General features: G+C 38.9%; 5 protein-coding genes across 24 annotated transcripts; 3 read left to right on the top strand and 2 right to left on the bottom strand.

The window, feature by feature from the left end:
* Window positions 1-294: 294 nt before the first annotated feature.
* Window positions 295-10006, top strand: LOC111802205 (putative leucine-rich repeat-containing protein DDB_G0290503). Of its 8 annotated transcripts, none has more exons than XM_023686483.1 (13): window positions 295-491; window positions 730-966; window positions 1095-1421; window positions 1501-4686; window positions 5092-5754; window positions 5839-5953; window positions 6052-6692; window positions 6940-7096; window positions 7167-7248; window positions 7482-7645; window positions 8732-8855; window positions 8999-9229; window positions 9709-10006. In XM_023686483.1, exons 2-10 carry the CDS (start codon window positions 754-756, stop codon window positions 7582-7584), a joined length of 5487 nt encoding a protein of 1828 aa, XP_023542251.1. In that variant the 5' UTR covers window positions 295-491; window positions 730-753; the 3' UTR covers window positions 7585-7645; window positions 8732-8855; window positions 8999-9229; window positions 9709-10006. The 8 variants fall into 8 exon arrangements, with proteins under 8 accessions (XP_023542251.1, XP_023542248.1, XP_023542246.1 ...); XM_023686480.1 differs by adding an exon at window positions 8633-8688 and having other exon boundaries at window positions 5092-5953; window positions 8792-8855; XM_023686478.1 differs by adding an exon at window positions 8629-8688 and having other exon boundaries at window positions 5092-5953; window positions 8792-8855.
* Window positions 10007-11063: 1057 nt separating this feature from the next.
* LOC111802206 (very-long-chain 3-oxoacyl-CoA reductase-like protein At1g24470) lies at window positions 11064-17990 on the top strand. Of its 8 annotated transcripts, XM_023686486.1 has the most exons (10): window positions 11064-11406; window positions 12230-12290; window positions 12395-12479; window positions 12749-12874; window positions 13563-13733; window positions 13806-13892; window positions 14294-14338; window positions 15078-15879; window positions 17377-17446; window positions 17520-17990. In XM_023686486.1, exons 8-10 carry the CDS (start codon window positions 15239-15241, stop codon window positions 17796-17798), a joined length of 990 nt encoding a protein of 329 aa, XP_023542254.1. In that variant the 5' UTR covers window positions 11064-11406; window positions 12230-12290; window positions 12395-12479; window positions 12749-12874; window positions 13563-13733; window positions 13806-13892; window positions 14294-14338; window positions 15078-15238; the 3' UTR covers window positions 17799-17990. The 8 variants fall into 8 exon arrangements, 5 of the variants coding, with proteins under 5 accessions (XP_023542254.1, XP_023542256.1, XP_023542253.1 ...); XM_023686488.1 differs by having other exon boundaries at window positions 11064-11396; window positions 13563-13892; XM_023686485.1 differs by having other exon boundaries at window positions 13563-13892.
* Window positions 17991-18357: 367 nt separating this feature from the next.
* LOC111802208 lies at window positions 18358-19390 on the bottom strand. The gene has a single exon (XM_023686490.1). It carries the CDS (start codon window positions 19266-19268, stop codon window positions 18507-18509), a length of 762 nt encoding a protein of 253 aa, XP_023542258.1. The 5' UTR covers window positions 19269-19390; the 3' UTR covers window positions 18358-18506.
* Window positions 19391-19934: 544 nt separating this feature from the next.
* On the bottom strand, window positions 19935-20291 carry LOC111802074 (photosystem II core complex proteins psbY, chloroplastic-like). Its single transcript, XM_023686319.1, has one exon. It carries the CDS (start codon window positions 20289-20291, stop codon window positions 19935-19937), a length of 357 nt encoding a protein of 118 aa, XP_023542087.1.
* A 3156-nt stretch (window positions 20292-23447) lies between these two features.
* LOC111801881 (ultraviolet-B receptor UVR8-like) lies at window positions 23448-26978 on the top strand. Of its 6 annotated transcripts, XM_023686094.1 has the most exons (7): window positions 23448-23701; window positions 24189-24229; window positions 24326-24598; window positions 24688-25040; window positions 25140-25550; window positions 25659-26061; window positions 26559-26978. In XM_023686094.1, the coding sequence occupies exons 3-7, from the start codon at window positions 24371-24373 to the stop codon at window positions 26802-26804; spliced, it is 1641 nt and encodes a 546-aa protein (XP_023541862.1). In that variant the 5' UTR covers window positions 23448-23701; window positions 24189-24229; window positions 24326-24370; the 3' UTR covers window positions 26805-26978. The 6 variants fall into 6 exon arrangements, with proteins under 6 accessions (XP_023541862.1, XP_023541860.1, XP_023541858.1 ...); XM_023686092.1 differs by lacking the exon at window positions 24189-24229; XM_023686090.1 differs by having other exon boundaries at window positions 24189-24598.
* Window positions 26979-27440: the final 462 nt, after the last annotated feature.

Here is a 27440-nt window from a genome sequence, read left to right as displayed (position 1 = left end):
GATACTTCCCTGTTTAAACGGAAATTCTCTACCTTATTTGTATGTAGGACGGGTATTCTCTACCCTATCTCTCTATCCTATCTAGGACATGTATTCTCTACCATATCTAGAACGGGTCCTACGTAGCACGGTAAATGATGATATCTGAACAACATTTAACTCAACATTTAACTCAAAGTTAGTATGCTCTGTAAAAGACCGATTTGTTTCCAATTTAACTAAGGAATGGATTGGCTTTAGATCAAATTTAGATCAAATTGATAAATTTTGACTTTTAGGAAACTTAGATCGAGAAGAGGATGGGCCTGAACCGACATTTTGGTAGAGGCCCGTTGATGAAGTTTAGCCTGCGATTCAGACCAACGGTGACGCTAAATCAGGTCAATTGATTTGCGAAATTAATTGCTTCAACTCTCTACAGATTCATGTGGAGAAAGGTTATCGAGTCGTTGATCCAGTATCGATATCTGACAGTTGCTTCCTTCATCATTGTAAGCAATTCCGATAGTGAGTTTGCTGGTTTCCATTTCTTTTACGCGCCATTTGGATTTATTTATTGTTTTTCTCTTTTTTGAATTTGTAATTCTACGAATTGGGAGTGGAATCTTGGATTTTGAGGGTTTAATGGTTATTTGATTCAATTTAGATCTCATTTTGGAATTCTTTTGAGGTAATTGATTTGCTAGGGTTATTTTGTTTTGTATGAGATCTAATTCTTCTTGAGGTTAGGGCGGTGGGTTATGAGATATCGACATGTCTGAGAATCATGATCCAGAGCAGGCGCTGCTGAGTTCAGGAACTGGAGCTGAAGATGGAAATAATGGGGTGGAAATTGTGGAAATTACGGTCAATGATGGTGTTGTGGAGTCATCCTCTGAGACGTCCGCGGACATTGTTTCGGAGAATGACTCTGTTTTGCAGTCCTCTGAGATATCCAGTGGATTTGTCCCGTCCGAACCGAACCAGGTTAGTGTAGCATTGATTTGCATGCACAAGCTGCAGAAATTTCTTAGCATGAATTTTCCTTGTTAATTTGAGAAGAAAAATGGAAGTTAATACTTTGAAGATAATATGGTTTTTAACATGGAGTTTAGGGATCGGCGATATTGCCAGAGAGTCCTCGAACCAAAGGTGCAGAGGACTCGCCACAAGATGACTCCGATGATATTGTAATAGTCGAAGATGTTGGGAAAGAAGATATGTTTGTGGACTGCCCGGACGAGTTGGTTGGCAATGCTGATATCAGAGAAGCAGTAGCAGCTTCTGAAACTCAAGGTAGTTTGACGGAGGAAGCGCCTTCTGATACGCAGGAATTACAGTATGAGGTAGAAAAAGTTTCTTTGATTAACGAGGTCGAAAATACGAGGGCCACTCTGAATGAGACCATTTTTGAGAAAGAAAATGTCATACAAGATTTTGAGGTTCATAATCCCTCTTCCAGTTGTGGATACAACGCTTTTGTTGTGGCATTAAACTTTTTTTTTGGTGCTTGATTTGCAGGAAGAAAGAGAAGCTTTTGTGCAAGAACTTCTTAGCATTCGTCGCCAATTAAAGACTGCTACTAATCAACAGTCATTGTTCAATATTACTGGCAGTCAGTTGAACGAGAGTGTTCATTTGTATGGAATCGAGCAGGTTGAAGAGAACACTTTGGTTACTAATACCACGTTGAAAGACCTAATGAATGAATGCTCACAATTGGTTAATAGGACTTTAGATGAACGGTTGCAGTACGAGGCTACTATAGGAGAACTGCATAATAGCCTCTTAATGAAGGATCAAGAGATTGAATATCTTAATGCAAAGGTTGTCGAAGTTTCGGTGACTGATGAAGTTGTTCGCTCTTATGCAAATTCAATTGAAGATTCTATGAAAATTTCGTTAGAGAAGGAGAGGGATATGAATGCCACATTAGACAGAGTGCTAGCTTCTGTGAACTCGGTATTGAATCAGCAAGATCTTCCTGGCGATTCTACATCTGAGAAAACAGTTCTTGTTGAAAGAAGCGCTTCTCTGTTGGTTGATAATTATAAAAAAATCCTTCTGGAAATCAATCAACTCCAAAAATGTTTATCTGGGGCCGAGTCCGACACCGTCTTTGCAGGATTGGAAACAATTTTGGGCTCTGCTTGTGATGAGTTAATTGAGCTCAAGGCTAAAGAGGTAAGCAATGTTGCAAAAATGCATCAACTGGAAGATGAAAATAGAAGATTGGCTGTTGAGCTAGACAATTACAGATTGACAGTGGAGACTGTTAATGCAGAACTCGAAAAAGCAAAAAGTGAGCTGGAACAGGAAATGATGAGGGGTGCTAGTACCAAAGAGAAGCTAAAAATGGCTGTGACAAAAGGCAAGGCATTGGTACAGCAACGTGATGCATTAAAACAGTCTCTAGCTGACAAAGGTCTTGAGCTTGAAAAATATTCTATCGAATTACAAGAGAAATCAAATGCCTTGGAGGCTGCAGAACTAATTAAGGTCGACTTGGCTAAAAATGAAAATTTAGTTGCATCACTTCAGGAAAATTTGTCGCAAAGGAATACGGTCCTTGAAACTTTTGAGGATATCATATCTCAAGTTGAAGTTCCTCGTGAACTCACGTCAATGGATAGTATAGAAAGAATCAAGTGGCTTGTGGATGAGAAGAAAGTCCTGGAGGCTATTTTATTGGAGTTTCATAAATTAAAAGATACTCAAAACTTATCTGATTTTCCAGATTTGATTGCACCTTATGACCTGAAATCTTCCGTCAGTTGGCTTAAGGAATCATTTTTTCAGGCTAAAGATGAAATAATGATCTTGCGAGATGAACTTGTTAAAACAAAAGAAGCAGCATGTGGAGAGATTGACCGCATAAGTGCATTACTTTCAATTGAATTACAGGAAAAGGACTATATCCAGGAGGAGTTGGATGATCTGTTAAGAAAACACGAAGATCTGTTAAGAAAACACGAAGAGGTCATGATAAAAGAGCATCAGGCTTCGTTGGAGAAGGCTCAAATCATAAAAATGTTACAAGAAGAATCTGGAATGATAACAGATGACGGAGGGGTCAGTGAAATTTCGTTGGACTTAAACTTGCTTGCTTACAGATGCTTTCAGAGGATAAAAGAGCAGGCCAGTGTTGCTGCTGAAGTTTCTAGTGAATACGTAGAATCTTTTGCAAAGGTTCAAACTCTTTTGTATGTTAGTCATCAGGATTTGATGCTCCATGATATACTCCTAGAAGAGGAGTCTTCTAATATCAGTAATTACTCAACTAGATTAAGATCAGTATCTCAAGAACTTAGAGAAGTGAAAGAGGAAAATGACTCTTTGCAGAGAGATATCCAAAGATCAGAGGAGAAATACGCCATGCTAAGGGAAAAGTTGTCCTTGGCAGTCAAGAAAGGCAAAGGACTTGTTCAGGACAGGGAAAATATGAAAAGTGTCTTAGATGAAAAGAACATAGAAATAGAGAAGTTGAAATTGCAATTAGATAGTCTAGAATCAACAGTTGATGATTGCAGAAATCAAATCAATTTGTTGTCTATTAATGCACAGCGCATTCCAGAGTTGGAGGCTGATCTTGATATCTTGAAGGGAAAATGCAATCAATATGAGCAGTTCTTATTAGAGAGCAATAGTATGTTACAGAAAGTAATTGAATCAATTGATGGAATTGTTCTTCCCATTAATATAGTTTTTGAAGAGCCTATAGCTAAGGTGAAGTGGATTGCAGACTACATTAGGGAATCACATGATGCTAAGATATGTAAAGAACAAGAATTGGAGAGTATTAAAGAGGAATTAAGTACTATGGAAAGTAAATTAAGAGATGCTTTAGCTGCTATGAACTCATTGGAAATTGCATTATCATCTGCTGAGAAAAACATTTTTCAACTTTCTGAGGAGAAAAAGGAAATAGAATCTGGTAAGATGCACATTGAACATGAATTACAGAAAGCATTAGATGAAGCCTATTCACAGTCCAGCAAGTCTGCAGAGACTTATTCATCCATGAACCTACTTCAAGAATCGTTATCACAGGCAGAAAATAAAATACTTGCGCTTGTCAAAGAGAAAGAAGAAGCTGAAGTTTGTAAAGTCACTGTAGAGATGGAGTCTAAAAAAGTAAAGGAGGAAGTGGCTATTCAGACAGATAAATTGGCAGAGGCCCAGAGAACTATAAACACGTTAGAAAAGACATTAATCGAGCTTGAGACAAATGTTGCTTTGCTGAATGAACGGAATGCTGAAGCACAAAGTGCTATAGAGAAGCTAGAAACTGAGCGAAAGATATTGCAAGAGGAAGTCAGCTCTCAAGAGAGCAAAGTTGTTGAGGCAGTTGAATCAATAACATCTTTGGAAAATGCATTACGTAAGGCAGAAAGTAAAATTTCTATAATTGAAGGTGAGAGGAAAGATTCTGAAAATGAAATATTTGCTCTAAATTCCAAATTAAATGCATGCATGGAAGAGTTGGCCGGGACTAGTGGCAGCTTAGAGAGCAGATCTATAGAGTTTGCGGGCTACCTCAATGATCTTCATAAGTTTATTGCAGATGAGACATTGTTGACTGTGGTGACAGGATGCTTTGAGAAGAAATTTGAGAGACTAAGAGAGATGGATATCGTTCTGAAGAACACTAGTGATTGTTTTGTTAACAGCGGTCTAATAGGTTCTCATAACCATCATGCTGTTAAGGTATTTTCTCTATCTCTCTCTCTTTTTTTTTTTCTGGATATCAAAGATCGGTAAATGACTCACTTTTATAGCTTTCGACAAGTCCATACAGAAATTATTCAGCATGCTGATCCGTTTATGCCGGTCTGTGTCTTTAATGTTTGTGTGTTTTGGTGCCTCCTTTGGCCGAGCTTTTTATGGCCTGTTTTTCTATTGTAATTTTATTCTTCTTTATAAAATGCAGCTTTCTCATTGGAAAAAATTCTGCATTTTACTTCTTTTCTTTTTGCTTTCTGAATGCCAGCCATTTGATGCTCTTTTGAACCTATTAACAGTAGAAATATGTGAAGTATTTAATTAACTATTTTCAAATATTCCATGTGGTTTCATTTTAATGATTATGTTTTTTTTTCTAATTTAATCCAGGATCCGCATGCTATGGAGTCCCTCTCTCATGAAAAGCTCCTTGATTTTGCTGCTGAAATTGAAAGTGGTAAGGTGGTTGTTGAAGGTGATGCTGGCAACATTTCTTCATCTTTTAGAAAGATTATGGAAGGAATCTGGTTAAAGAACAAAAGATTCACAGATCATTTTGAAGGTTTCTCCTCTTCAATGGACGGGTTTATGGCTGATCTGTTAAAAAGAGTAGAAGCAACAAGGGAGGAAGTAGTTTTTGTGTGTGGGCACGTTGAATCCTTGAAAGAGATGGTGAAGAATCTTGAAATGTATAAACAGGAACAAGAAAATACCAAAGTGATGCTGGAAGATGATGTTTCACTTTTATTGTCTGCCTGTGTTGAAGCAACAAAAGAACTTCAGTTTGAAATGACCAACCATCTACTTTTACTCGACTCTATTCCCGAACTTGACGACTTGAAGGATAGCATACCCATGGAAAGTAGTGAAACTAATGGAGCTTCAGCTGCAGAGTCTCCAGCAAATTCTACTAGAAGCAAGTCAGCTGCTGCTGCAGAAAAATTATTGGCTGCAAGTAGAAACGTTCAATCTATGGTTAAACAGTTTGAGAGCGTCATTAAGGGTGCAGCTGCTAGAATTCAAGATACGCAGCATATATTAGAAATAACTGAGGTAACTACTGAGAAAGTTAGAGAGGAAAGGGACTTGAACAAAAATATGATAGTTAAGTTGGAGGCTGATTTACAACTATTACAGAATTCCTGTGATGATCTGAAGCGTCAACTGGAGGTCTGTCAGGCAAATAAAGAAGAGTTGAAAGAAAGAGAGGCTGAAGTTTCATCATTGTATAGTAGTTTGGTGAAAGAACAAGGTAAACCCTTTTTTCTTCTTCCTTCAAATATTTGGAGAAGTTTTCCACGACCTTTTTAATATATTCTGATTCTTTATTTATATTTTTCGTTGTCGCAGAAGACTGCGTTTTGTCAGCAATGCAAATGAAAGCCCTCTTTGAGAAAGTTGGAAGAATCGAGTTCCTTTTTCAAGAATCAGAATATCAAGATCTGGAACAATATGATTCACCTGATGTAAAGAAGCTCTTTTACCTACCTGATTATGTTTTTGAGTTACAAAATCAGCTAAAGTTATTATCTCATGACAATCAAAAGCTGCAGTCTACAGTGACTACACAAACACTTGCAATTGAACAGCTAAAAGAGGAGGTTGATAGAGCATTGAGGGATCATCTCGATTTAGAGGAGTTGAAGAAAGATCTCTCAGAGCTTTCTTATTCTTTGGAACAACAAAATAGTTTGTTGGGTAGTAAATATAGTGGAGATTCTGAGTCCGATGGGTTGAAGGAACTAGTAAGAACCATAGGAAGGCAGATCCTGGATTTGCTTTCGGAGTCTGAAAATTCAAAAACCAAAGTTGAGGAACTGAGTAAGAAGTTAATAGGTAGCCAAAAGGTTGTGGATGAACTAACTACCAAGAATAAGCTACTTGAAGAGTCACTTCATGGCCGGACATCTCAATCAGAGATCATAAAAGAAAGGGGCATCTTTGAAGCACCATTTCCTTCTGGATCAGAGATATCAGAAATTGAAGAAGCGGTACATATCCATATACTAAGTTTGAATTTAGTTGTCACAAATTACAACAGAGAAAAAAAAAAAAAAAAACTTGAATTTTAAGATATGGAATATAAATTGCTTGCTTGGGTCTGTCGAGATAGGTACCTACTATATTATCCGTAAGAAGTACAAGTAGGATCTGTTTTGTTAGATGTGCATTTCATATAAATGGTCTCTTGGCAGGAAATTTCATGGATCACATCTTCTACTGTTTGGTATTTTGCAGGGACCAGTCGGGAAAAGTACAATACCGCCTGTTCCACCAGCCTCAGCTGCCCATGCTCGAATGTTGCGAAAAGGTTCAACTGATCATCTTGCGATTGACGTAGAAACAGAATCCGATCGTTTAATAGGAAATGCCATGGAAATTGATAAAGACAAAGGTTTGTTATAAGTTTTGCCTACTTGTTTGATTAGTTTCAAAACCTAAAGAACTTACACGTCCTTTTTCAGGTCATGCGTTCAAATCTCTCAATTCATCAGGTCTCATCCCAAGACATGGAAAACTTGTTGCAGATCGAATTGATGGAGTTTGGTAAGTTCTAATTTTTCATGAGGCCACACTAATTTTTTTGACAGAAACGCTTGCTTCACCCAAACTCCTGTTTGAATTATCATAATATGGCCATATAGGAAAAATGATTACAAGACAATGGCAACTCTATTTGGTTACATATCCATTTTCACTGAACTGTCAAACGACACCATATACTCAAATTTCTACATTTTGATACGATACAAGTATCCCTGATCCTAAACCCTTTGCAGGGTCTCCGGCGGTCGAATTCTAATGAGTCGTCCAGGCGCAAGGCTTGGTCTCATTACCTACTGGTTCTTGATACACATATGGTTACTGGGAGCCATTTTGTGACCAAATATATGATCCTCCACCAACAAAGGGATTTCCTTCATGTGTCGGTAAATTGTATCATGTATATAACAACCATCCTTTTCTCTGTTTTTTCTTGGTTCATTTATTAATTACATTAGATTATGCCTGTTGTCATGCCTATATTGATTCTCGGGACTCAACTTTTAGGAGTTCGGAGAACCCATATCTTCTTTTGTACTTGTTAGATGATAGATTGAGTTATATATCATTAGTGGAACATAGGCCTTCATATTTTCTTTTTCATTCAGTCTTTTCTTTTGTTGATATGGTCTATTACGTAACTTCCTAATTGTTACCAATGCTCCACCTCATTTCTAGTAGCTTGCTGTTTAAATATATATAGACTCAAGTTCAACGTGTTGTTTGGGCACTATTTTAAAAATATTTTTCCATTTTTTATAACAAAAATATGTTTGAACTACTTTGTTTTTTTCTCGTTTTTCTTATAGATGCTTCTTCTGAAATTGTTGGTGGTAGTTTCAACTTATAATATATATTTTTAGTGATTTTAACCTATCCTATAATATTAGCTTTTGCTAGTTATTTTAAATACAGTTTTTTTCTTTTAAAATAAGATGATACTTTTTGTATTAATGATTATATAAAAAAAAAACTTCAATTTTGTTAATGTTGGAAATTCCATTTATGACTTAACGCAGCCATATAATAGTCAAGTCAAGGCAATATATGGTATACTTTTATAGCTTTTTCAGTTTACTTTTTCTAATTCTGTCAATTCTTTGAATATTATTTTTCTTGACCGACAATTTGTTATTAAACAAAAATATAATCTTATTTAATAAATAAAACAACCCTATCAATTTTGTTATTGGCCAAAGATTAATACAGACTCAAATTAAATTTAAAATTTTCTAGTGCATTATGGTTATATAGGCATTAACCTTTTACATTATTAGAAAAAGAGCAACCGTATGATTGTTTATAGTATAGTTGTCATTAGTTAATACATTCTATTGCTTGTTGCATTTATAAATTCTGTTCACATTGGGCCATCTTTACTAGGCAGTTGCAGTGAGCCGCCTATTTTGAGCCTCTCAAAGTCTTCTTTTCTTCATCTCAAGGGTAAAACTCTCTTACGCGTTTGATAAATTGAACTTTTTGTCAGCCACCAAACCAAATACTCTATAAGAAGAAACCCATACTTCCTCTTCTTCTTCAACCACAGCTCTTCCTCTTCTTGCCATTTTCCATTTGCTCAAAACAATCTGCAATCTTCAGATATGACATCAGTAAGATTCTGTTTCGTCCATTTCTGTGCTTTCTAATGCTTGGTTGCCTTGTTTTCTTCATTGCTTTTGCTGGTTTCTTGGTGGGATGAAGTTGGTGTTGAAGCTGCCATTGCTTTCCATTTCTGAGTTGTTCTTTCTTGCAGGCTCATAGGGGTTCATCTCTGCCCAAGTTTGGTGAGTGGGATGAAAAAGATCCTGCTGCAGCTGAAGGGTTCACAGTGATTTTCGATAGGGCTCGAGACACTAAGAAGAACGGAGGAACTCCAAATAATGTGATACCACAGGAAAACCAAAACCAAAACCAAAACCAATACCGAAGTAAAAATCATGAAGCTGCTAAGAAGAATCACAAGCAAAAGTATCCAAGAAAGGAGGTATGTTATGTCATAAATTTCTAGTACTACTTGGAATTATCATACTTCCTTTGTTTTTAGTATGATTTTGTGTGAGATCCCAAAACATTGGCATTAAAACCTTGAGGGGAAGCCCAAGGAAAAGCCCAATAGCGTTGGGCTTGGACTATTACATAAATAATTTTAGAACTTCAACCAAACATTCTTTATAACGGTTATGAAAACCTCTCCCTAATAGACGCGTTTTAAAAATCGTGAGGGGAAGCCCGCAAAGAAAAGTCCAAAAAGGACAATATCTTCTAACGGTGAACTTGGGCTGTTAATATTTAAATTGAGACGGACATTAAATGGAGGGAGTATTCATACTCTCCTATCACCTTATTACCTGAAATTTTCCCTAGTTTGGTTATGTTTTGTTGTGTTGTGGTATGTCAAGTAAGTATGCCTCATTGCAGCTGTGTTCTTACATTTTGCCAAACCATTTTGTTTCTTTCTTGCAGAAAGCATCGCATAGCTGCTTGTGCTTCTGGTAGGCTTCTTGTGGTGGGTTTTTAACTGCAGAGATTGATGCTTTGTTGATTTAATTGGTTGTGTATACAGTTTTCCTTTTGGTGTCTTATTTTTGGTAAATTTTCATGGGGTTTTCTTTCAGTTCATTACATTAGGCTTCTTGGGTTACCTCCTTCTGTACTTAATCCATTGTTTATAGAAAGAAAAAGTTGAGTTATATTATTTTATTGTGAAATAAGTTTTGAATTTGGAGCTTCTTTTGTCAATGCTAATACATGATTCTTTTGACATGGTCTTATTTGATCAGCTAGATTAGGACTAATTAGCTTGAAAGGGTCATATTTTGATCATCTAACCTGTCTTTACAACTCGTCAATTTGGCTTCTAGAGTTTCGTAAAGCCGTGTAAAGTTGTCGGGATACTGTATTTTACTTTGAATATTATATCACGAATGGAGTGAAGATTTAAACTTGTGATGTGTGATTTCGCATGTTTAACTATCTAAATTATGTTTATATCTGAACAGCACAAACNAAAAAAAAAAAAAAAAAAAAAAAAAAGCAGAAAGGCTCGTTTTACTACATTTTTCAAATTTACTTTACAAAAACAACATACATGACTGACATTTCAAAAAACGTAATTTTTATCTTTTATAATCATAATTAGTCACGATGTATATGTTTTACTATAAGTGGTCATTATGTAAGTGTAACTTCAAAATAAATAAAAAGTCTTAAGAAAAACATTAATGAAATATATAACTCCAAATTATCGTCACCCAAATTGAGACGCATTTTAAAACTTTGAAGTTAACGACGATACGTAACAGGCAAAAGCGGACAATATCTACTAACGGTGGGCTTGATCTATTACAAATGGTATTAGAGCTATCCGCGAGGACGTTGAGACTCCAAAGAGGGTGAATTTTGAGATCCCACGTCGGTTGGAGAGGGGAACGAAACATTGCTTATAAGGGTGTGGAAACCTCTCTCTAACAAACATGTGAAACATTCCTTATAAGGGTGTGAAAACCTCTCTCTAACAAACATGTTTCAAAATCGTGAGACTGACGGCAATATGTAATGGGCTAAAGCGGACAATATCTGCTAGTAGTGGACTTAGGCTTTTACATACTGAGTCGATAGTTCGTCGCTTAACCGATAAAAGTTATTCTAGGGATAACAGACCGATCTTCCCAAGAACTCACATCGACAAAAAAGTTTGAAATCTCGAAGTTATCTCTTCGCCACCTAAAAAAGTTGTTTTTAAGGGTTGGATTGTACATTAAAATAATACATGAGCTAGTTTAAGAACGTCGTGAGAATATTAAATCGATGTCCGATTTGGATCTCAGAGTATTGAGAGGATCTTTTCCTAGTATAAGAGGAGGGAAAGGAAGCACCTCTAATATATGTCCTACCAATGGACCATATGATTTAACTTTTTGACACTGAATAAGAATCGAACAATAATCAATCGATTATTGCAGGGAGAACAATGGAAACAAAATCATCTGATTATGTCAAAATTTTCCGACGAATCAGGCGATTTCTTCAAGCTATTGCTTCGTCGAATCAAAGGAAGAAAGATACACATCTTAACGGATGCAAAATGGCGCTCTGTGCCGTCGACGGTGGCTACCCCAGCGATTACATTGCGATAGATTTTGCTGCACATTGTATGGCTTTGTGAGTTTCTTTCTTCTGTTCTTTGATTGATTCTTTATTCGCGTTTGTGCCAGTTTCGAAGTGATTACTTGTAGATTCTTTGCCCTAATGCGCAAATTTTGTTTGCTGGTCTTCTTCAGCTTGAAACGATCCAACCATTTCGCACATTGTATCAACTTCTTTGTTTTCTTGAATGAATTTATTTTTAATTCATTTACATGGAACTATCTGCATTTTCTTATTCAGTATTATCCTTTAGAATTGAGCTAGTTGCTCTTGAAGGTTAAGCTCTTCTCACATTTTCTCCTGTTGATTTATGGCTGATTTGTATGTTCAAATTGGGGATTTAATCATCCCTCTTTCTTGCTTTCAGCCGCTTTGGATTCTAGTAATTCAAGTTTTTGTTAACCTCAATCTCCTGCTGTCAATTGTGGTCTGCCATAGAACTATTTCCATATGTAACAGCTCAAGCCAACCGCTTGGGATATTGTCCGCTTTGGCTTGTTGTGTATCGCCGTCAGTCTCACGGTTTTTGAAACACATCTTCAAGGAGATGTATCCACACCCTTACAAAAAATGTTTCGTTTTCCTCTCCAATAGATGTAGGATATTACAATCCACCTTATTTGAGGTCAAGCGTCCTCGCTGGCACACCGCCTAGCGTTTAGCTCTAACACCATTTATTGCTAATGGATATTGTCCGCTTTGGCCCGATACGTAACAGGCCGAAACGGGCAATACCGGCTAGCGGTAGGCTTGAGCGGTTACACTATTACTCTTCGTTCTTTTTCTCATTTTATGGTTCGAGGTGCAATTTATCCCACCTTACTATATCTCTGTTCAGATATCTGTTAGTTTCCTCAAATTCAAGAGGCAAAGGAGGCGGTCTTGCTATATTTGGGCAGGTTTCAATACTTTTTTTCATCATTATTAACTTCCTATCACATAGAGTTTTAAATATTTCTGATTACTTTCCTTCCCAAATTTTATTTTCCATTTCTTGCTTCAGTGTGGGCTGAAGGTCCCCTCGGATTTGGTTTGCTGTTGAGTAGTCGCAAAACACAGACCTTCCAACTATATGATATATTTGTAAGGTTAGTAGTAAACCAATAGTTTATGAATATTTTATTTTGTATATGATGTATGCGAGATCCTACATCGGTTAGGGAGGAGAACGAACCATTTTATATGAGTATGGAAACCTCCCCCTAACAGATGTGTTCTAAAAACCTCGAGAGGAAGCCCAAAAGGAAAAACCTAAATAGGACAATATCTGGTAGTAGTGGATTTCGGCCGTTTAAATCCTGATGAGAGAGTTTCAGAGACTTAGTTCTAAACAATAATATTTTATTTCTGGCTGCAGTTATCAATGTCAGGATGCTTCTGAATAACAGGTGCCACATGAGGCCGCAGTGGATTGTTCCAATCATGTCTCTGCATATCCTATATGGGCTGTGGAAAGGAATAATTGTCTCAGCATCTTCAATGGGTATGGGGCCTCTGATTTTTTTCTTTGATTAGCATAGTTTATGATGCTGATAAATTGATTGTATCCCATACCTCAGTTAATGGAATACGAAGGTGACAGTAAAATAGGATCAAAGTGAGTATTTTTTTCAAATACTTCATGGTTTTGGAAATTCAATAATTTTCAAACAAAAAGTATCCAATAAATGAGTATCATGCTGAAGCTTGAAACTAAGGTTTTTGGTCAAGGTAACATGACTATTTGCTGTTTTAATTCGACGAGATTGAATTGAAATCATTTTTTAAAACGATATCTTACAAAAAAGTAAAATTCAGTATGTTATTATCATAATACTATTCGTTTCATGTTTTAATTGTGCACCTAAAAAAACTTCCTTTTTTTTTTTTTAACAAAAAAGTTGCAGATTAGCTCTGGATCAAGAGGATTGTTTCTTTCTGTCTCGCATTTTAAAAGGGCTTTTGCTACATCTTTGAATTTTTTAGTGGCATTATGTTCATATTTACCTTGTATTTTCTCAATGTCTCTGTCCTTTTATCATCAAAAGCTAATTAATGGAAAGAAAAATGAACTTGTCTATTTCACTAACTGGTAAAGCTCAAGATAGGTCAGGGGTGCGTCGGAACGGTCGGTGGCCGCTTACTCTCATCCGAGAGTCTAATCTCTTAGTACTGTTTTTTTTTTAATCAAGGAAAAAAGGGGGTCGATTTAGGCTCCTCCCTTCCACTACATAGCTGTGCTAGCAGGTACCACAATCCCTCTGTCCCATAGATCTAACTTGCTCGCGTGGTTCACCGGTTCCACTGAAAACTCTCATTTGTTGAAGGGAAGCATAGTGCGCTTTAGGCACCGAGCGAGAAAGGTCTCTTCTTTTCCCTAATCTGAAGTGATATACTACAAACCTCATTAATTTTTTTGTTCTTTGTTCTTCCAGGAGTTTGGCTTCTGCCTTTACTACGAATGAAATCCATGAAGAGATCTAGGACTCCAGGTTGCTTCTAGATTTCTGTTATTACTCAAGGTNGGGCGGGGGGTAGGGGGGGACTCCTCCAGGTTGCCCCTAGCGAGCAAATTATTTCTTTCTTTTAGCCTCACTCAAATGGGTTCAAAGAAAAAGAAAGGGAATGAAGTTGACGGAGAACTAAAAGTCATTAATCTCTCAACGTCAACAGCAAGGCAAGTTCAAAGTTGAAGGCAGAGTGAAGGTGCAAATAGATCATGTGATTGTCTTCATCTTTTAAAGATCTAAAACGAAAGTTTGTCTTGTTTTGAGCATCCATGATTTCAACGGTACTGTGGGGTACTGTGGGGATGCACTTTTAGCAATTAATGTCTTGGAAGTAGCAGAGTTATCATCTTTTGCTCAATAATCTAATGGTCCTTCCTGTAAGGAGTAATTGCATCGGTGCTTTCATCTTGCAGGAGAGATGGTAGCTTTTGATGAATTAAAGTACTAAAATTGGACAGGTGAGCGGTCTAAATCACAAACTAGAGTACACTGCTAGCAGATATTGTCCTCTTTGGACTTTCCCTTTCGGGCTTCCCTTCATGGTTTTTAAAACGCGTTTGCTAGGATAGGTTTCCACACCCTTATAAGAATGCTTCGTTCTCCCCCCCAACCGATGTGGGATCTCACAATCCACCTCCCTTTGGGGTCCACTATCCTGACTAGCACGCCGCATCGTGTCTACCTCCCTTCGGGGCTCAGCCTCCTCGATGACACATTACCTATTGTCTGGCTCTGATACCATTCATAATAGCTCAAGCCCACCGCTAACCGATATTGTCCGCTTTGACTCATTTAAATGCGTCTGCTAGGGAGAGATTTCCACACCCTTATAAAGAATCCTTCGTTCTCCTACCCAATCGATGTGGGATCTCACACTCTCCGTTTTTCAAGAACCATCCAACTTCTCGGTAAAACATTGGAGGCAAAATTTCATAGAGTTGTCTTGTAATTCCTTTTCTTACTGCCCTCCACTGAAGTTACTATAACAGTACAGTATATTTCCATTGTTTTCCTTAAAGGAATGAAGCTCTGTGTCAGTTATCTCTCTGATTTCTCCATTAATGTCGTATGGTTGGTGGCCATATTCATCTTCTGAGTTTCATTTAATCTTTGGAGGCATACTCACAGCCATAGTGAAAACACTTGGTTTTTATTTGACATTTGTAACTCCCACTTCATGCCTTGTTTTGGTTGAAGGGACATGCATGAGCTTCCAATAACGAATGGATGAAAATGACCATTCACATGAAGTAGGTAATAAAACAGAGTTTCCTCTCTCTACTCTCTCTCTACTTTGTCTCTACTCTCTCTCGCCCTCCTTATTAAGGAACCAGTTAATGTAACAGATTATTCACACCATGATTGTAACATGCTCTCTGTTAGTTTCCTCTCAGCCAATTTGGCTTCTTGCCCTCTCCTTGCTTGGCTTCTTAATCATTCTCCAACGCTCCACCACCGTGGTCCGATGGGTTTACCGAGCTTTTCTCAGACCCCCCAAGGATCTAGGACGCTATGGCTCTTGGGGCATAGTCACTGGCGCCACTGACGGCATCGGAAAGTCCTTTGCCTATCAGCTGGCCAGTGCAGGTCTTAACCTTATACTCATTAGCAGAAGCTCAGCCAAGCTGAAGGCAGTTTCCAAGGATATCCGATCTCAGTTTCCTGATACAAACATAAAAATCATTGAATTGGACTTCACAGAAGATGATATTGGTGCTGGTATTGCTGAGATTAAGGAGATGATTGAAGATTCGGACGTGGGGATTCTGATAAACAACGTGGGAATTACATATCCAAACGCTAAGTTTTTCCATGAAGTGGATGAGAAAGTTTGGATGGATGTTTTTAAAGTGAACGTGAAAGGCACTACTTGGGTTACCAAAGCTGTTTTGCCAAAGATGATTAAGAAGAACAGAGGAGCTATTGTGAATATTGGCTCCGGCGCTGCTGTTATTGTACCTTCTCATCCTCTCTACTCTATCTATGCTGCTACAAAAGCGTATGTAATCAACTACCCAACTTTCTTCTTCAATTTATTTTGTTCTTTGTAACTGCATAAGTCCATTGCTAGCAGATATTGTCTTTTTGGACTTTCCCTTTTGGGCTTCCCTCAAGGTTTTTAAAACGTCTCTACTAAGGAGAGGTTTTCATACCCTTGTAATAAATGTTTCGTTCTCCTCTTCGACTGATGTGGGATCTCACAATCCACCCCCCTTACGGGCCCATCGTCCTCGCTGGCACACCGCTCGGTGTCTGGCTCCAATACCATTTGTAACAACTCAAGCCCACTGCTAGCAGATATTGTCCTCTTTGGGCTTCCCCTCGAGGTTTTTAAAATGCTTCTACTAGGGAGAGGTTTCCATACCCTTATAAGAAATGTTTCTTTCTCCTCTCCGATCGATGTGGGATTTCACAATCCACCCCCTTTGGGGCCTAACGTTCTCGCTAGCGCACCGCTCGGTGCCTGACTCTAATATCATTTGTAACAGCCCAAGCCCACTGCTAGCAAATATTGTCCTCTTTGGGCTTTCTTTTTTGGGTCTACTAGGGAGAGGTTTTCATACCCTTATAAGGAATGTTTTGTTATCCTCTCCGACCGATGTAGGATTTCACAATATGTTATCGGGAATTCGTGATCATGGAGGGAAGAAAATGGAAAAGAAAATCAAGAGAATGAAGAAAACTTCATCTCTTTCTCTCTCTTCCTGTGTGAAGAACTGTTACTGACATGTGCCTCCCTCACCACCCAATTGCTTCAGCAATGGCCATGTCTTCTTGTTTCGCCTTAACCAACTTTTGAGAAACTATTAAATTCTTCCCTGATTTTGAGATGAAAGAGTACTGTTACAGGTAATGGCAGATGAAAGAGTACAGTTACTTGACAACTACCACGTCTCGGCACATGTTTGAGATCCCACGTCGAATGGGGAGGACAACAAATCATTCTTTATAAGAATGTGGAAACCTCTCCCTAGTAGACGGGTTTTAAAAACTTTGAGGGAAAGCTCGAAAGGGAAAGCCCAAAGAGGACAATATCTGCTAGCTGTGGGGTTGGGCTGCTACAAATGGTATCAGAGTTAAACATCGGGCGATGTGCCGGCGAGGAGATTGAGCTCCGTAGGGGGTGGACACGAGGGGGTGTGCCAGCAACAACACTGGGTCTCAAAGGGGTGGATAGGGGGTCCCACATCGATTGGAAAAGAGAATGAGTGCTAGCGAGGACGCTGGGCGCTGAAAGGGAGTGGATTATAAGATCTCGCATCAATTGGGGAGGAGAACAAAACATTCTTTAAAAGGGTGTGGAAACCTCTTCCTAGTAGACGCGTTTTAATAGTATTGAGGGGAAGCCCGAAATGAAAAGTCCAAAGTAGTGGTGTGCTCGGGCTCGGGCTGTTCAGTAAAAGCCTTAACTTTTCTATTTGTGAGATAATTGAAAAGCTGAAACGAAATCTTCCATTTGACCTTGTTGATGACAGAATCTGTGGTTGTTTTGCAGGTACGTGGACCAATTCTCAAGATCTCTCCATGTGGAATACAAAGACAGGGGAATTGATGTTCAGTGTCAGGTTAGTAAAGCTCACCCCCTCTTCTTACAACTATGTTTAGAGCTGAAATTTTTGTGTGAATTCAAAAAACCAGGTGCCATTGTATGTAGCAACTGAAATGGCATCAAGAGTGGCATCAGTGAGCAGAGCATCGCTGTTCATCCCATCGTCCGATGACTATGTAAGAGCTGCAATTCGCAGAATTGGATATGAGCCACGGTGCACCCCTTACTGGTCTCACTCTCTTCAATGGTGCTTTGCTTGTCTGCTCCCGGAGGCAGTTCTCGACGCCTGGCGACTGTCCATCGGGTTGCAGCGGAGGAGGAAGGAATCGGACGCCATGAAAGGGATTGAAGGTTGCAAACAAGAATGAAGGGCGGGCTTAGACTTGGAGATAAAAGCATATGATATGGTGAAATATTAAACTATCTTACTCATCCATGATGTGATGAATTGTTCAATAAGGTGATAGGATATGGTTTGTTCAACTTGGAAAAGTTACTTTGTTTAAGCTGTTGTGTTGTCTTTTGCTTATAGTTATATAACGATGCTTTTAAATCTTCTCTCATTCTTACTTTCAAACTCGTTTTTAAACATCTCTCTACCTCGATTCTCTAAAATCTTCTTCTCAAACAGGGTTAGAGGCTTCAGCATACGTTGTTTAATCATAGACGATGTCAATACAATTTGACTTGACTCACTTGTTGAGGTGAGTACTGTACAATTGCAAAGTCCGCTGCCAAACCCAATAGGACAGAAGGCAACTAAAATTGAACAACATATAAACCTAGCTCGGGCTATCGACTTGATCCAACCTAAATCAGTCAAGTTGGTACGAATCCATGTGGGCATGTAAGGACCCAATGATCCACGCCACGTCAGATATTCAAAACCGTGTCCGAACCACGCCACGTCAGAAATTTGAGGTCCAATCAGCAATAATTAAACCAAAATATAATTCAATAATTCCCATTGGATTCATTCAATCCAAGCTGTATTCCTTTTTCCTTTCTACAATTTTATTTCCTTTTTAAAATTCTTAATTCAATTTAATTAAAACAAACACAAAAAAATTACCGAATCAGGACCGTCGGATCCTGTTCGTCGTTTTCCGGAAGACAACCTCCGTGTCCAATCCAAAGCCGTCGATCTTCCCGACGCGTACCACCGCCGATCTCCGAAACAGAGCCTCCAACGCCGTCACACTATACAGATCATTAGCGGAGTACTTATCCGTCTGTCGCGATAACGCCACGTGTAAAACACAGACCCCGCCGGACTTCAACGTCCGTTCGATCTCCGCCGCGAACCGCTCCGGAAACAGAGCATGATCGAACACATTCGAGAATTCAAAATCGAAAGTGTCATTCCCAAACGGCTGATTATGAAAATCGCCGTGAATCACCAACGGCGGATACGGAACCAGATCCATTCCGATCGAATCCAAAACTCCGACCCGCCTCAATGCCTCCACTTCCTGCCCGACCCGAGCTCCGATGCACAGAGCTTTCGATTCCGGCGAGATTAGCCCTTCCCCTTTCAACCCCTCGAAGAATCTGGAAAAAACCTGGATTTTCCGGTCCCAATCTCGGGTCGTCCAGATCTTTCGGAGCTTCGGGTCGAGGGTTTTGTTTAGCTGCTTCTTTATGTACCGGTCGTAGGAGGTGTACCCAGGTCGGATCTTTAAATCGCCCGATTCCGGCTGGGGATTGTCCGTCGCCGCCGTGGAGAGACGGTGGTAGTGAGGGCGGAGAGATAAGAGAAGAAGGAAAGGGAGAGAGAAAAACAGAGATAAGACGAAGTATTTGGATATCACAAGAGGTTTTGTTTGAGTTCCTTTCATTTCTCTCTGTCTTTTTCTCTCTCTCTAAAACAGAGCTTGTCTCTGTTCTTGCTCTGTTCTTATCTCTGTTCTTGCCTCTGTTCTTGCTCTGTTCTTGCTCTGTTCTTCAAAGGAGCTTAAATTTGGTCGTTTTTTTGTTGACATTTTGCATGGGAATTTTTTGACAAATAATGTCTTCACATGTTTTGATTTCATACCTTATAAAAATAAAATAATGAATGGGGTACGGTTGGTTTGTAGGATATTAATTATGATTATTCCACTACTAATATTTGATAATTCTCAATATTTAACTAAAATATTGTTGACATCCAATGCATATCTCGAACGATGTAGTGATAGTAACATACTTTTTGTGATATCGGGTATCAGTTGGAAAGGGAAATGAGACATTTCTTATAAGGATGTGAAAATCTCTCATTAGCAAACGCATTTAAAAACTGTGAGATTGATGACGATACATAATGAGTCAAAGTGGACAATATTTACCGACAGTGAATTTGGGCTTTACAAATGCTACCAGAGATACCAGGTGGTGACCCCCAAGAAGGGGGTGGATTGTAAGATCTTGCCTCGGTCGAAGAGGGGAAAGAAACTTAACTTATAAGAGTGGAGAAACTTTTCTCTGGTAGAAAATGGAGATTATAAATCCCAAATCCGTCCCATTTAGCCAACAAAGAGAAAATTATCCTTGTTCCTTCTAACCACCGCTTTCTCTGTCTGCATCCGGTTCAGTTGATTCAACGTTTGTTGAAGAATGTTGAACAGAACCCAAGCCACCGTCGGGATGAGTGGCAGCAATAGGGCCAGCCCCCGGTTATCGCCCTCCTCCAGATTGGCGATTTGCTGGGCGGCGAAGGGAGCGTTGGTGGAGCTCAGTGTGGAGAAGATTACTCCGGCGACGGCGATTCCGGGGAGGGAAGTTTTGGTGTGAAGGGTTGGAAGGGAAATGGGTCGTGTGGGTTTTGAGGGGATAATCGAAGTTTTGTTGGGGGTGAAGCATTTGGCGTTGAGGACCGCCATGGCCACCACTGTTCTCGGAATTTGAGTGAGATTGCCACGGCACAAAAGTAGATATGGTCTGGTATTCCCTTGTTCCCTATATTGGTTATGCTCTTTATTTCTTGTCTAACACAAATTAATCGAGCTTCGTTTGATCTCCCAGAAGCGGAAACTAAATCAGTTGCAAACTATAATATATAATATGCGCGGGATGCGATCTTTAATAGAATTCTACACCAAGTGGGGTGGTTGTAATACCAACTTTGATGCTTAGGTTGAAATATAGAATTTTATGTAACAAAGATTCAACGGGAAGAGGTTCCTTTCTCTATAGGTTAAAGATATTGTTAGGATCTATGTCTAAAGTCAGTGATTAATTATTTAATTTTTAATATTTTATTTATAATTTAATATTATATATTGTATGAAAATTCAAGGTTATTAATGTAATTTTGAACGATATGGTTGACTTACAATTCGATTATGTTCAAATAATGACTTAAATGGTCTATAATATATGGATAATGTTGAGTGTCTTGTTCTGATAACATTGTTGATACGGTTACAAATGATTTGATTCAAATTGTTCATGTAAGTGGGGTATCTATATAATGAATTTGTATAAGACTAGACCAAGAAATATTTAATTTCTTTTTTTATAAATCCTTTAATTAAAGAAATTAATATTTCATGTGGGGATCATATGCAACTTGATCTTAATACTGAGTGAGTTTCGAACTCCTACTTATCAGGCTTGTTATTTATTTTTTATGAGTAAAAATGACTCTGTCAGTCGATTCAATATGCCTACCATTTTGGGAGGTTAACTAGATAGGGAGTTGTGGACATAATATCACGGGTACAGAGGGACTTGAACAATGGGTCCCACCCTCTCACGGGTACAGAGGGACTTTTTATGATTGAATCATAAATAAATTGTTTATTAGAGAATCGATGATACTTAATGTGAAAGATGTAATTACAGATTAAAATGAACTTTTAACCCAACTGTAATTATGAACAACTCGATTGACTTGCTTGCACTTTAAGTGTACAGTACATATAGTTAATGAATGAAAATTAATTATTTAAAATGTTTAATTAACTAATTTTGCATCGTAGTTCCATAATCCCTCCTAGCTCATAGTAATACTTAAATGTTTAATTTAATTGATCAATTAATATTTAATATATTATATATATTAAATAAATAGATAAAAATATATTTAATTGGAAGGATATATTTTATATTGTATATTAGATACTGAGTGATTAAATAAAAATATATTTAAAATTTGAATAAAATTTAAATCTGGTTTGAATAAGATATTATATTCTAATATATTAGATATTCAAATATATTATTTGAGAAAGATTACAAGAGTTTAGAACGGCCGGAGACCACTAATCTCTCACGCTTCCTTTTGAATCTCTCGTTCTTTAATCTTTTTGAGATTTTCTTTCAAGAGGCTTCTACAAGCTTGTTTGAGTCATGGTAAGGAAGATCGTGTGAAAGTGAAAGAACTTCTGTTTTGTTGGAATACTTCGAGTAGTCTTGCAAGCTATGGATTCTACAAAGGTAGAGTTTTTACTCTCGTATTTATTGTTTTATTTAATTGTTAATAAAATCAAAACGGTTCGTAATGCTTCTATTATAAGAACGAAGAGTTCATTCCCGTCATTTGTATGATCCTTTTAAGATTTTTCTCAATTAGGTTAAGATATATGGATCATATCAATTTGGATCAAGATTCCACGAACATGGCTATTTTTGAGGTTTTAGAGTTATTTGAGGAAGGTTTATCTCATTTATTGCGCAACTCGTACTTAAACGTCCCCTCTTTCTTTCTCTACTCACATCTCCTGTGTCTCGCTCTGATTCCATTGATAATAACCTTAACTTACCGCGAGCAGATATTGTCCGTTTTGGCCCATTACGTATCGTTGTTAGCTTCACAGTTTAAAATGTGTCTGTTAGGGAGATGTTTCCACACCCTTGTAAAGAGCGTCATTGTTGTTGACACACCGTCTCGTGTCCACCCCCCTTCGAGGCTCAATCTCTTCGCTAGCACATCACTTGGTGTCTGACTCTGATACTATTTGTAACTGTCTAAACCCACCGCTAGTAGATATTGTCATTTTTGAGCTTCCACGCAAGATTTCTAAACACTTTTAAATAATGTTTCGTTCTCTTATACGAACCCAACGAGAGCTTTAGAGTCTATTAAGCATTTAAGAACACTCATAATTCGAGCAACAGTGACGTGACAGAGATGATGCTTACCTCAACTTAGCTCAGCTCAGGTGGTTGCATGGCTGTAATCATGACATGTTTTTAAGACAACCCATTGGATCTGTTGTTTAAAGTTCCAATCTTCAAAGGAATTAGAATCGTGTGGGACTCGAGAAAGGCTCTATGTGAGTCTCCTAATTTTAAAATGTTTCTAAACCCTTATAAATAATATTTCTTTCTCCTCTATCATTGATGTTAGATTTCATCATCCACCCCTTTTGCGGCCTAATGTCCTTACTCGCACCGTTCGGTATCGCTCTAATACCATTAGTAACAGCCAAAGCCCAATGCTAGCAATATATTATCCGTTTTGGTCCATTACGTATCCCCATCAACCTCACGGTATGACAACGTGTGTACTAGGGAGAGGTTTCCACACTCTTATAAATAATATTTCTTTCTCCTCTACAATTCATGTGAGATCTTACAACTCACCCCTTTTGGGACCTAATGTACACCGTCCGGTATCGCTCTGATACCATTAGTAATAGCCAAAACCCACTGCTAGCAATATATTGTCTGTTTTGACCCATTACGTACTATCATCAGCCTCATGGTATTAAAACGTGTCTACTAGGGAGAAGTTTCCACCCTGGTTACTTTTGAAAATGGAGTATTTTTACCTCAATTTTTTTATAAGAAAATGTGGGATCCAATCAAATTTACCTCAACTATGCCTAATAACTAGCTCACTGTAACTTTAGAGGGTAAAAATGAAATGGGAGGGAGAAGAAGCGGTGAATTTGAATTAAAAATCCAATTTTTTTTATGGTAAAAAAGTAAAAACAAAGAATTTATGACACAGTCAAAAGCAAAAGGGTAACGTGTAAAAAAAACTGATCCCTATAAATAATGGAAAATCACAGAGAATTTCAGTTCTTTCTCTTACAGATTCACCATCAAAAAGACACCTCATCTCTCCTCCTTCCAAAACTCATAGATTTGGAAGAACCATCATTAAAAAAATCCCTTTGAGATGAACAATTCCTAAATCATCCTCGCCCTCTTCTTCTTCTTCATCATCATCATCATCATCATCTTCCATTTCGAGTAGCATCTGATCCAATTAAACAAAAAAAACTGTGCAATTCTTGGTGGATGAAGTTGGGTTTTCATGGATTTTCGTTTCCATTCCTATGTAATTTCGTTTTCTCAATAAATGTCTAATCGATCTATGATGATCATCGAGAAATTTGGGGATTTTGGGTAAAAAATTTCAGTTTCTGCAAGTTTTTTGATCTGGGTCTGTGTAAATTTTTGTTTTTTTGGAGAAAATCGTGTTTGATCGTTGTGGGTTTGGTTATAATTGTAAACCCTGTTATGGGTCGTTAAGGATTCAAGCTAATTGCTATCATTTCTGGTCATTTTGGCCTCTTTTGATCCATTTTCATCATGTTCTTAGTGTTTCTTGCTGTTCATTCTGCTACTCTTTCACTTGGGTTTGTTTTTTTAGCTTTGTTCGAGCTCAAATTGTAGTGATCGAGTGGTGATTTTGATCTGGGTTGGGTACTTTGGCTCTAAATTCAACGAGTTTTTTTCAAACTAATCCATTGAATGCCTTTGATTCTCCATTTGTTTGTGTTATGAGGAATTTATACAGGCTTGCTTTGTTTGTTCTTATGTAGACTTAAGAGTGGAAGTTTGTTGAACAATCGGATTAATCTAGGTAGATAATGAATGATTCTTCTCCCATGTTCTTGATTTACAATGAATCGGCTAATGTTTAGTGATGTCTTTGTTCTATGTGTTCTTGAAATCTCAGCCATTTCTATCAAGTTTGGGCACTGCAGAGCCTTTGGCAGTGCCCATGGATGCCACGACAAGCGAAACGGCGCCTATACAATTCTGTAGCATTCCCGATCAATCGGTTTCGAGTATCGTTACCAATCCAGCAGCGTCGACATTTCCTTTATCGAAACGCCATTGCTTTGGGGAGTCCTGTCCGGGTGAATTCCCCTTAGCTGCTAATCCTTCTATTGTTCTTCATGTCTTGACAGCATGTAACTTGGATCCGAAAGACCTTGCGAAGTTAGAGGCAGGTTCTTACGTTTTTCGGTTGTTCGGGTTTACCAGCATTGTTGTGACTACTTTAGGATTGATTTTGGTTGTGTGTGTGTGTTGCAGGCGACGTGTTCGTTCTTTAGACAGCCTGCGAATTTCGCTCCTGATTATGAATTATCGATTTCGGAACTTGCTGCGTTGGATATGTGTCGAAAGAGAGCTATATTTAAACCTATGACAACAGAGCAGCAGCAAGGTTTGAAGCAAAGATGTGGTGGTTCATGGAAACTGGCATTGAGGTTTTTACTGGCTGGAGAAGCTTGTTGCAGAAGGGAGAAATTCCTGGCGATAGCTGGACCCGGTCATAGCATCGTGGTTACGTCGAAAGGAGCTGTTTACTCGTTTGGTTCCAACAGCTCAGGACAGCTTGGACATGGTACGACCGAAGAAGAATCCCGACCTCCTCGCCTAATCAGGTTGCGAAATTCCCAACAAATCTTTCACCTGATACAAAGAGACATACATAGTATAAACATTAATGGACTCCGTGTTGTCGTGTTGGCGTGTTGTTGCAGATCCCTGCAAGGAATTCGAATAATTCAGGCAGCAGCAGGGTCCGGGAGGACAATGTTAATAAGCGACGCCGGGCGTGTTTATGCATTTGGCAAGGACTCATTTGGTGAAGCTGAGTATGGAGGTCAAGGAGGTCAAGGAGGTCAAGTCGTTACGACACCGAAGTTGGTCGAATCGCTTAAGGATATATTTGTGGTGCAAGCTGCAATTGGCAATTTCTTCACTGCTGTACTATCAAGAGAAGGTAGAGTGTATACATTTTCTTGGGGAAGTGAGAGTAGGCTCGGTCATCAAACCGAACCGAACGACTTGGAACCACGGGCATTGACGGGAGCCTTAGAGAACGCTCCCGTTGTTCAAATTGCTGCTGGATATTGCTATCTTCTTGCTCTAGCTTGTCATCCTAATGGCATGTAAGCTTCAGTTCATTATATCCTCAAGCAGCATTCCTGTTTTTAAGGTTTCATGTCTTTTCCACTTAGCACAGTTCATTCACAATCCTATGTTGTCAAAAACATCAGGTCAGTGTACTCTGTAGGGTGTGGACTAGGTGGGAAGCTCGGTCACGGTTCAAGAACAGACGAGAAACACGCACGACTCATCGAACAATTTCAGCTTCTGAATCTTCAGCCAGTCGTGGTCGCTGCTGGTGCTTGGCACGCAGCCATTGTAGGTCAGGACGGTCGAGTTTGTACGTGGGGTTGGGGTCGTTACGGGTGCCTGGGTCATGGAAATGAGGAGTGTGAATCTTCTCCCAAAGTTGTGGAAGCATTAAGCAATGTCAAAGCAGTTCATGTTGCTACAGGAGATTACACAACCTTTGTAGTATCGGACGATGGCGACGTGTATTCTTTCGGTTGCGGAGAATCCGCTAGTCTGGGGCATAACAATGGCGTCGCCGCCGCCGCCGCCGCCCATGGAGAGGTCTCCCTTTCTCCTTGCTCTTACTGTCTTCTTTACTTATACTAAATAACAACTATCATCATAAACTGATTCAGTTCTTTAGGATGGATATGTTATCATGTTGCATCGGGTTCCATCTCGAATGCTTTCTACACCGTGCTTTGTTAGAAATTACGACTCTCCACAATGATATGATATTGTCCACTTTGAGCATAAGTTCTCGTGGCCTTGCTTTAAGCTTCCCCAAAAGGCCTCGTACCAATTGGGACTCCCTCCCAACAATCCTCCCCTCGAACAAAGTACACTACAGTGTCTTTCTTGAGGCCTATGGAGCCCTCGAACAAAGTATACCCTTTTTCGACACTTGAGTCACCTTTAACTACACCTTTGAGGCTCACAACTTCTTTGTTCGGCATTTGAGGATTCTATTAACATAGCTAAGTAAAGGACGTGACTCTGATACCATATGATCTGTTGAATTCTAACGAGTAATAGATTTTGTTATGGATGTTGTGCAGCAGGGGAATCGGCACCCTCACATTTTAAGCCCGGAACTGGTAACGTCTTTGAAGCAAATTAACGAGAGGGTAGTTCAGATTAGCCTCACTAACTCAATTTACTGGAATGCACACACCTTCGCACTGACCGAGTCGGGAAAGTTGTATGCATTTGGTGCTGGTGACAAAGGGCAGCTCGGAGTCGAACTTATGGCGAATCAAACCGAAAGGGGAAATCCAGAGCGAGTTGACATTGATCTAAATTAACCAAACAAGAACAAAGAACGAACTCAGTAACTTACTCTCAGCAAACACAGCTCCATTTGGCGTATGAAATTATTAATTTGTAAATAGAAAAAAAGAAGTTTATGGTGTTTATAGTCTTGTTAACATTCTATGGAAGCTTCAGATGGAGTTTAGGGTGGATTTGGTTTCGTCTTCTTTTACGTTATTCGAAGATTATAATCGACCATTGAAATGAACGAAACAGTGGATTAAGATCTTAAGAACGAACGAAACAGCAAATCGATTTCGTAGAACGAGACAAAGAAAACAATATCAATACGAAATCGATTCTTGACCGTGCGGCGTCGTGATCTATATACGCACATGACCAGCCTTAAGGGGAATTAAGCCCCATATATATTTTTCGCCCCGGCTTTGTAGCTTCGTCGGACCTTAGGCGAGGTTTGTCTTCGCCAATCGAACATCGCTTGTGCGGAATCCAAGCTTGTCCAACCACACACGCCGCCTGTGCGTGTATGTCCAATCATCTGCGACACATCCGACTTGCCTCTATGCTAGGCCAACTCGTTCGGCTCGACCTTGCCTCTACTCGGGCCAAGGTCTCTCAATACAACGTCGCATCTCATCTTGCCATCTCGATCCCCATCGACGGGGTCC

This window comes from Cucurbita pepo, chromosome LG09 (genome assembly GCF_002806865.2).
Source record: "Cucurbita pepo subsp. pepo cultivar mu-cu-16 chromosome LG09, ASM280686v2, whole genome shotgun sequence".
NCBI lineage: Eukaryota > Viridiplantae > Streptophyta > Magnoliopsida > Cucurbitales > Cucurbitaceae > Cucurbita > Cucurbita pepo.
Note: the sequence above shows the minus strand (reverse complement) of the source record. Positions and strands in the feature narration are given on the sequence as shown.

Excerpts from the sequence above, each read along its gene's own strand:
- LOC111802205 (XM_023686479.1), top strand. The coding sequence starts at position 754 with ATGTCTGAGAATCATGATCCAGAGCAGGCGCTGCTGAGTTCAGGAACT. Across the intron at positions 7,097-7,166 it reads GGAAATTGATAAAGACAAAG|GTCATGCGTTCAAATCTCTC; the intron begins GTTTGTTATAAG and ends GTCCTTTTTCAG. Across the intron at positions 7,249-7,481 it reads GATCGAATTGATGGAGTTTG|GGTCTCCGGCGGTCGAATTC; the intron begins GTAAGTTCTAAT and ends AACCCTTTGCAG.
- LOC111802206 (XM_023686488.1), top strand. The coding sequence starts at position 15,239 with ATGATTGTAACATGCTCTCTGTTAGTTTCCTCTCAGCCAATTTGGCTT. Across the intron at positions 15,880-17,376 it reads ATCTATGCTGCTACAAAAGC|GTACGTGGACCAATTCTCAA; the intron begins GTATGTAATCAA and ends GTTGTTTTGCAG. Across the intron at positions 17,447-17,519 it reads GAATTGATGTTCAGTGTCAG|GTGCCATTGTATGTAGCAAC; the intron begins GTTAGTAAAGCT and ends TCAAAAAACCAG.
- LOC111802208 (XM_023686490.1), bottom strand. The coding sequence starts at position 19,268 with ATGAAAGGAACTCAAACAAAACCTCTTGTGATATCCAAATACTTCGTC.
- LOC111802074 (XM_023686319.1), bottom strand. The coding sequence starts at position 20,291 with ATGGCGGTCCTCAACGCCAAATGCTTCACCCCCAACAAAACTTCGATT.
- LOC111801881 (XM_023686090.1), top strand. The coding sequence starts at position 24,293 with ATGTCTTTGTTCTATGTGTTCTTGAAATCTCAGCCATTTCTATCAAGT. Across the intron at positions 25,551-25,658 it reads GCTTGTCATCCTAATGGCAT|GTCAGTGTACTCTGTAGGGT; the intron begins GTAAGCTTCAGT and ends CAAAAACATCAG. Across the intron at positions 26,062-26,558 it reads CCGCCGCCGCCCATGGAGAG|CAGGGGAATCGGCACCCTCA; the intron begins GTCTCCCTTTCT and ends GATGTTGTGCAG.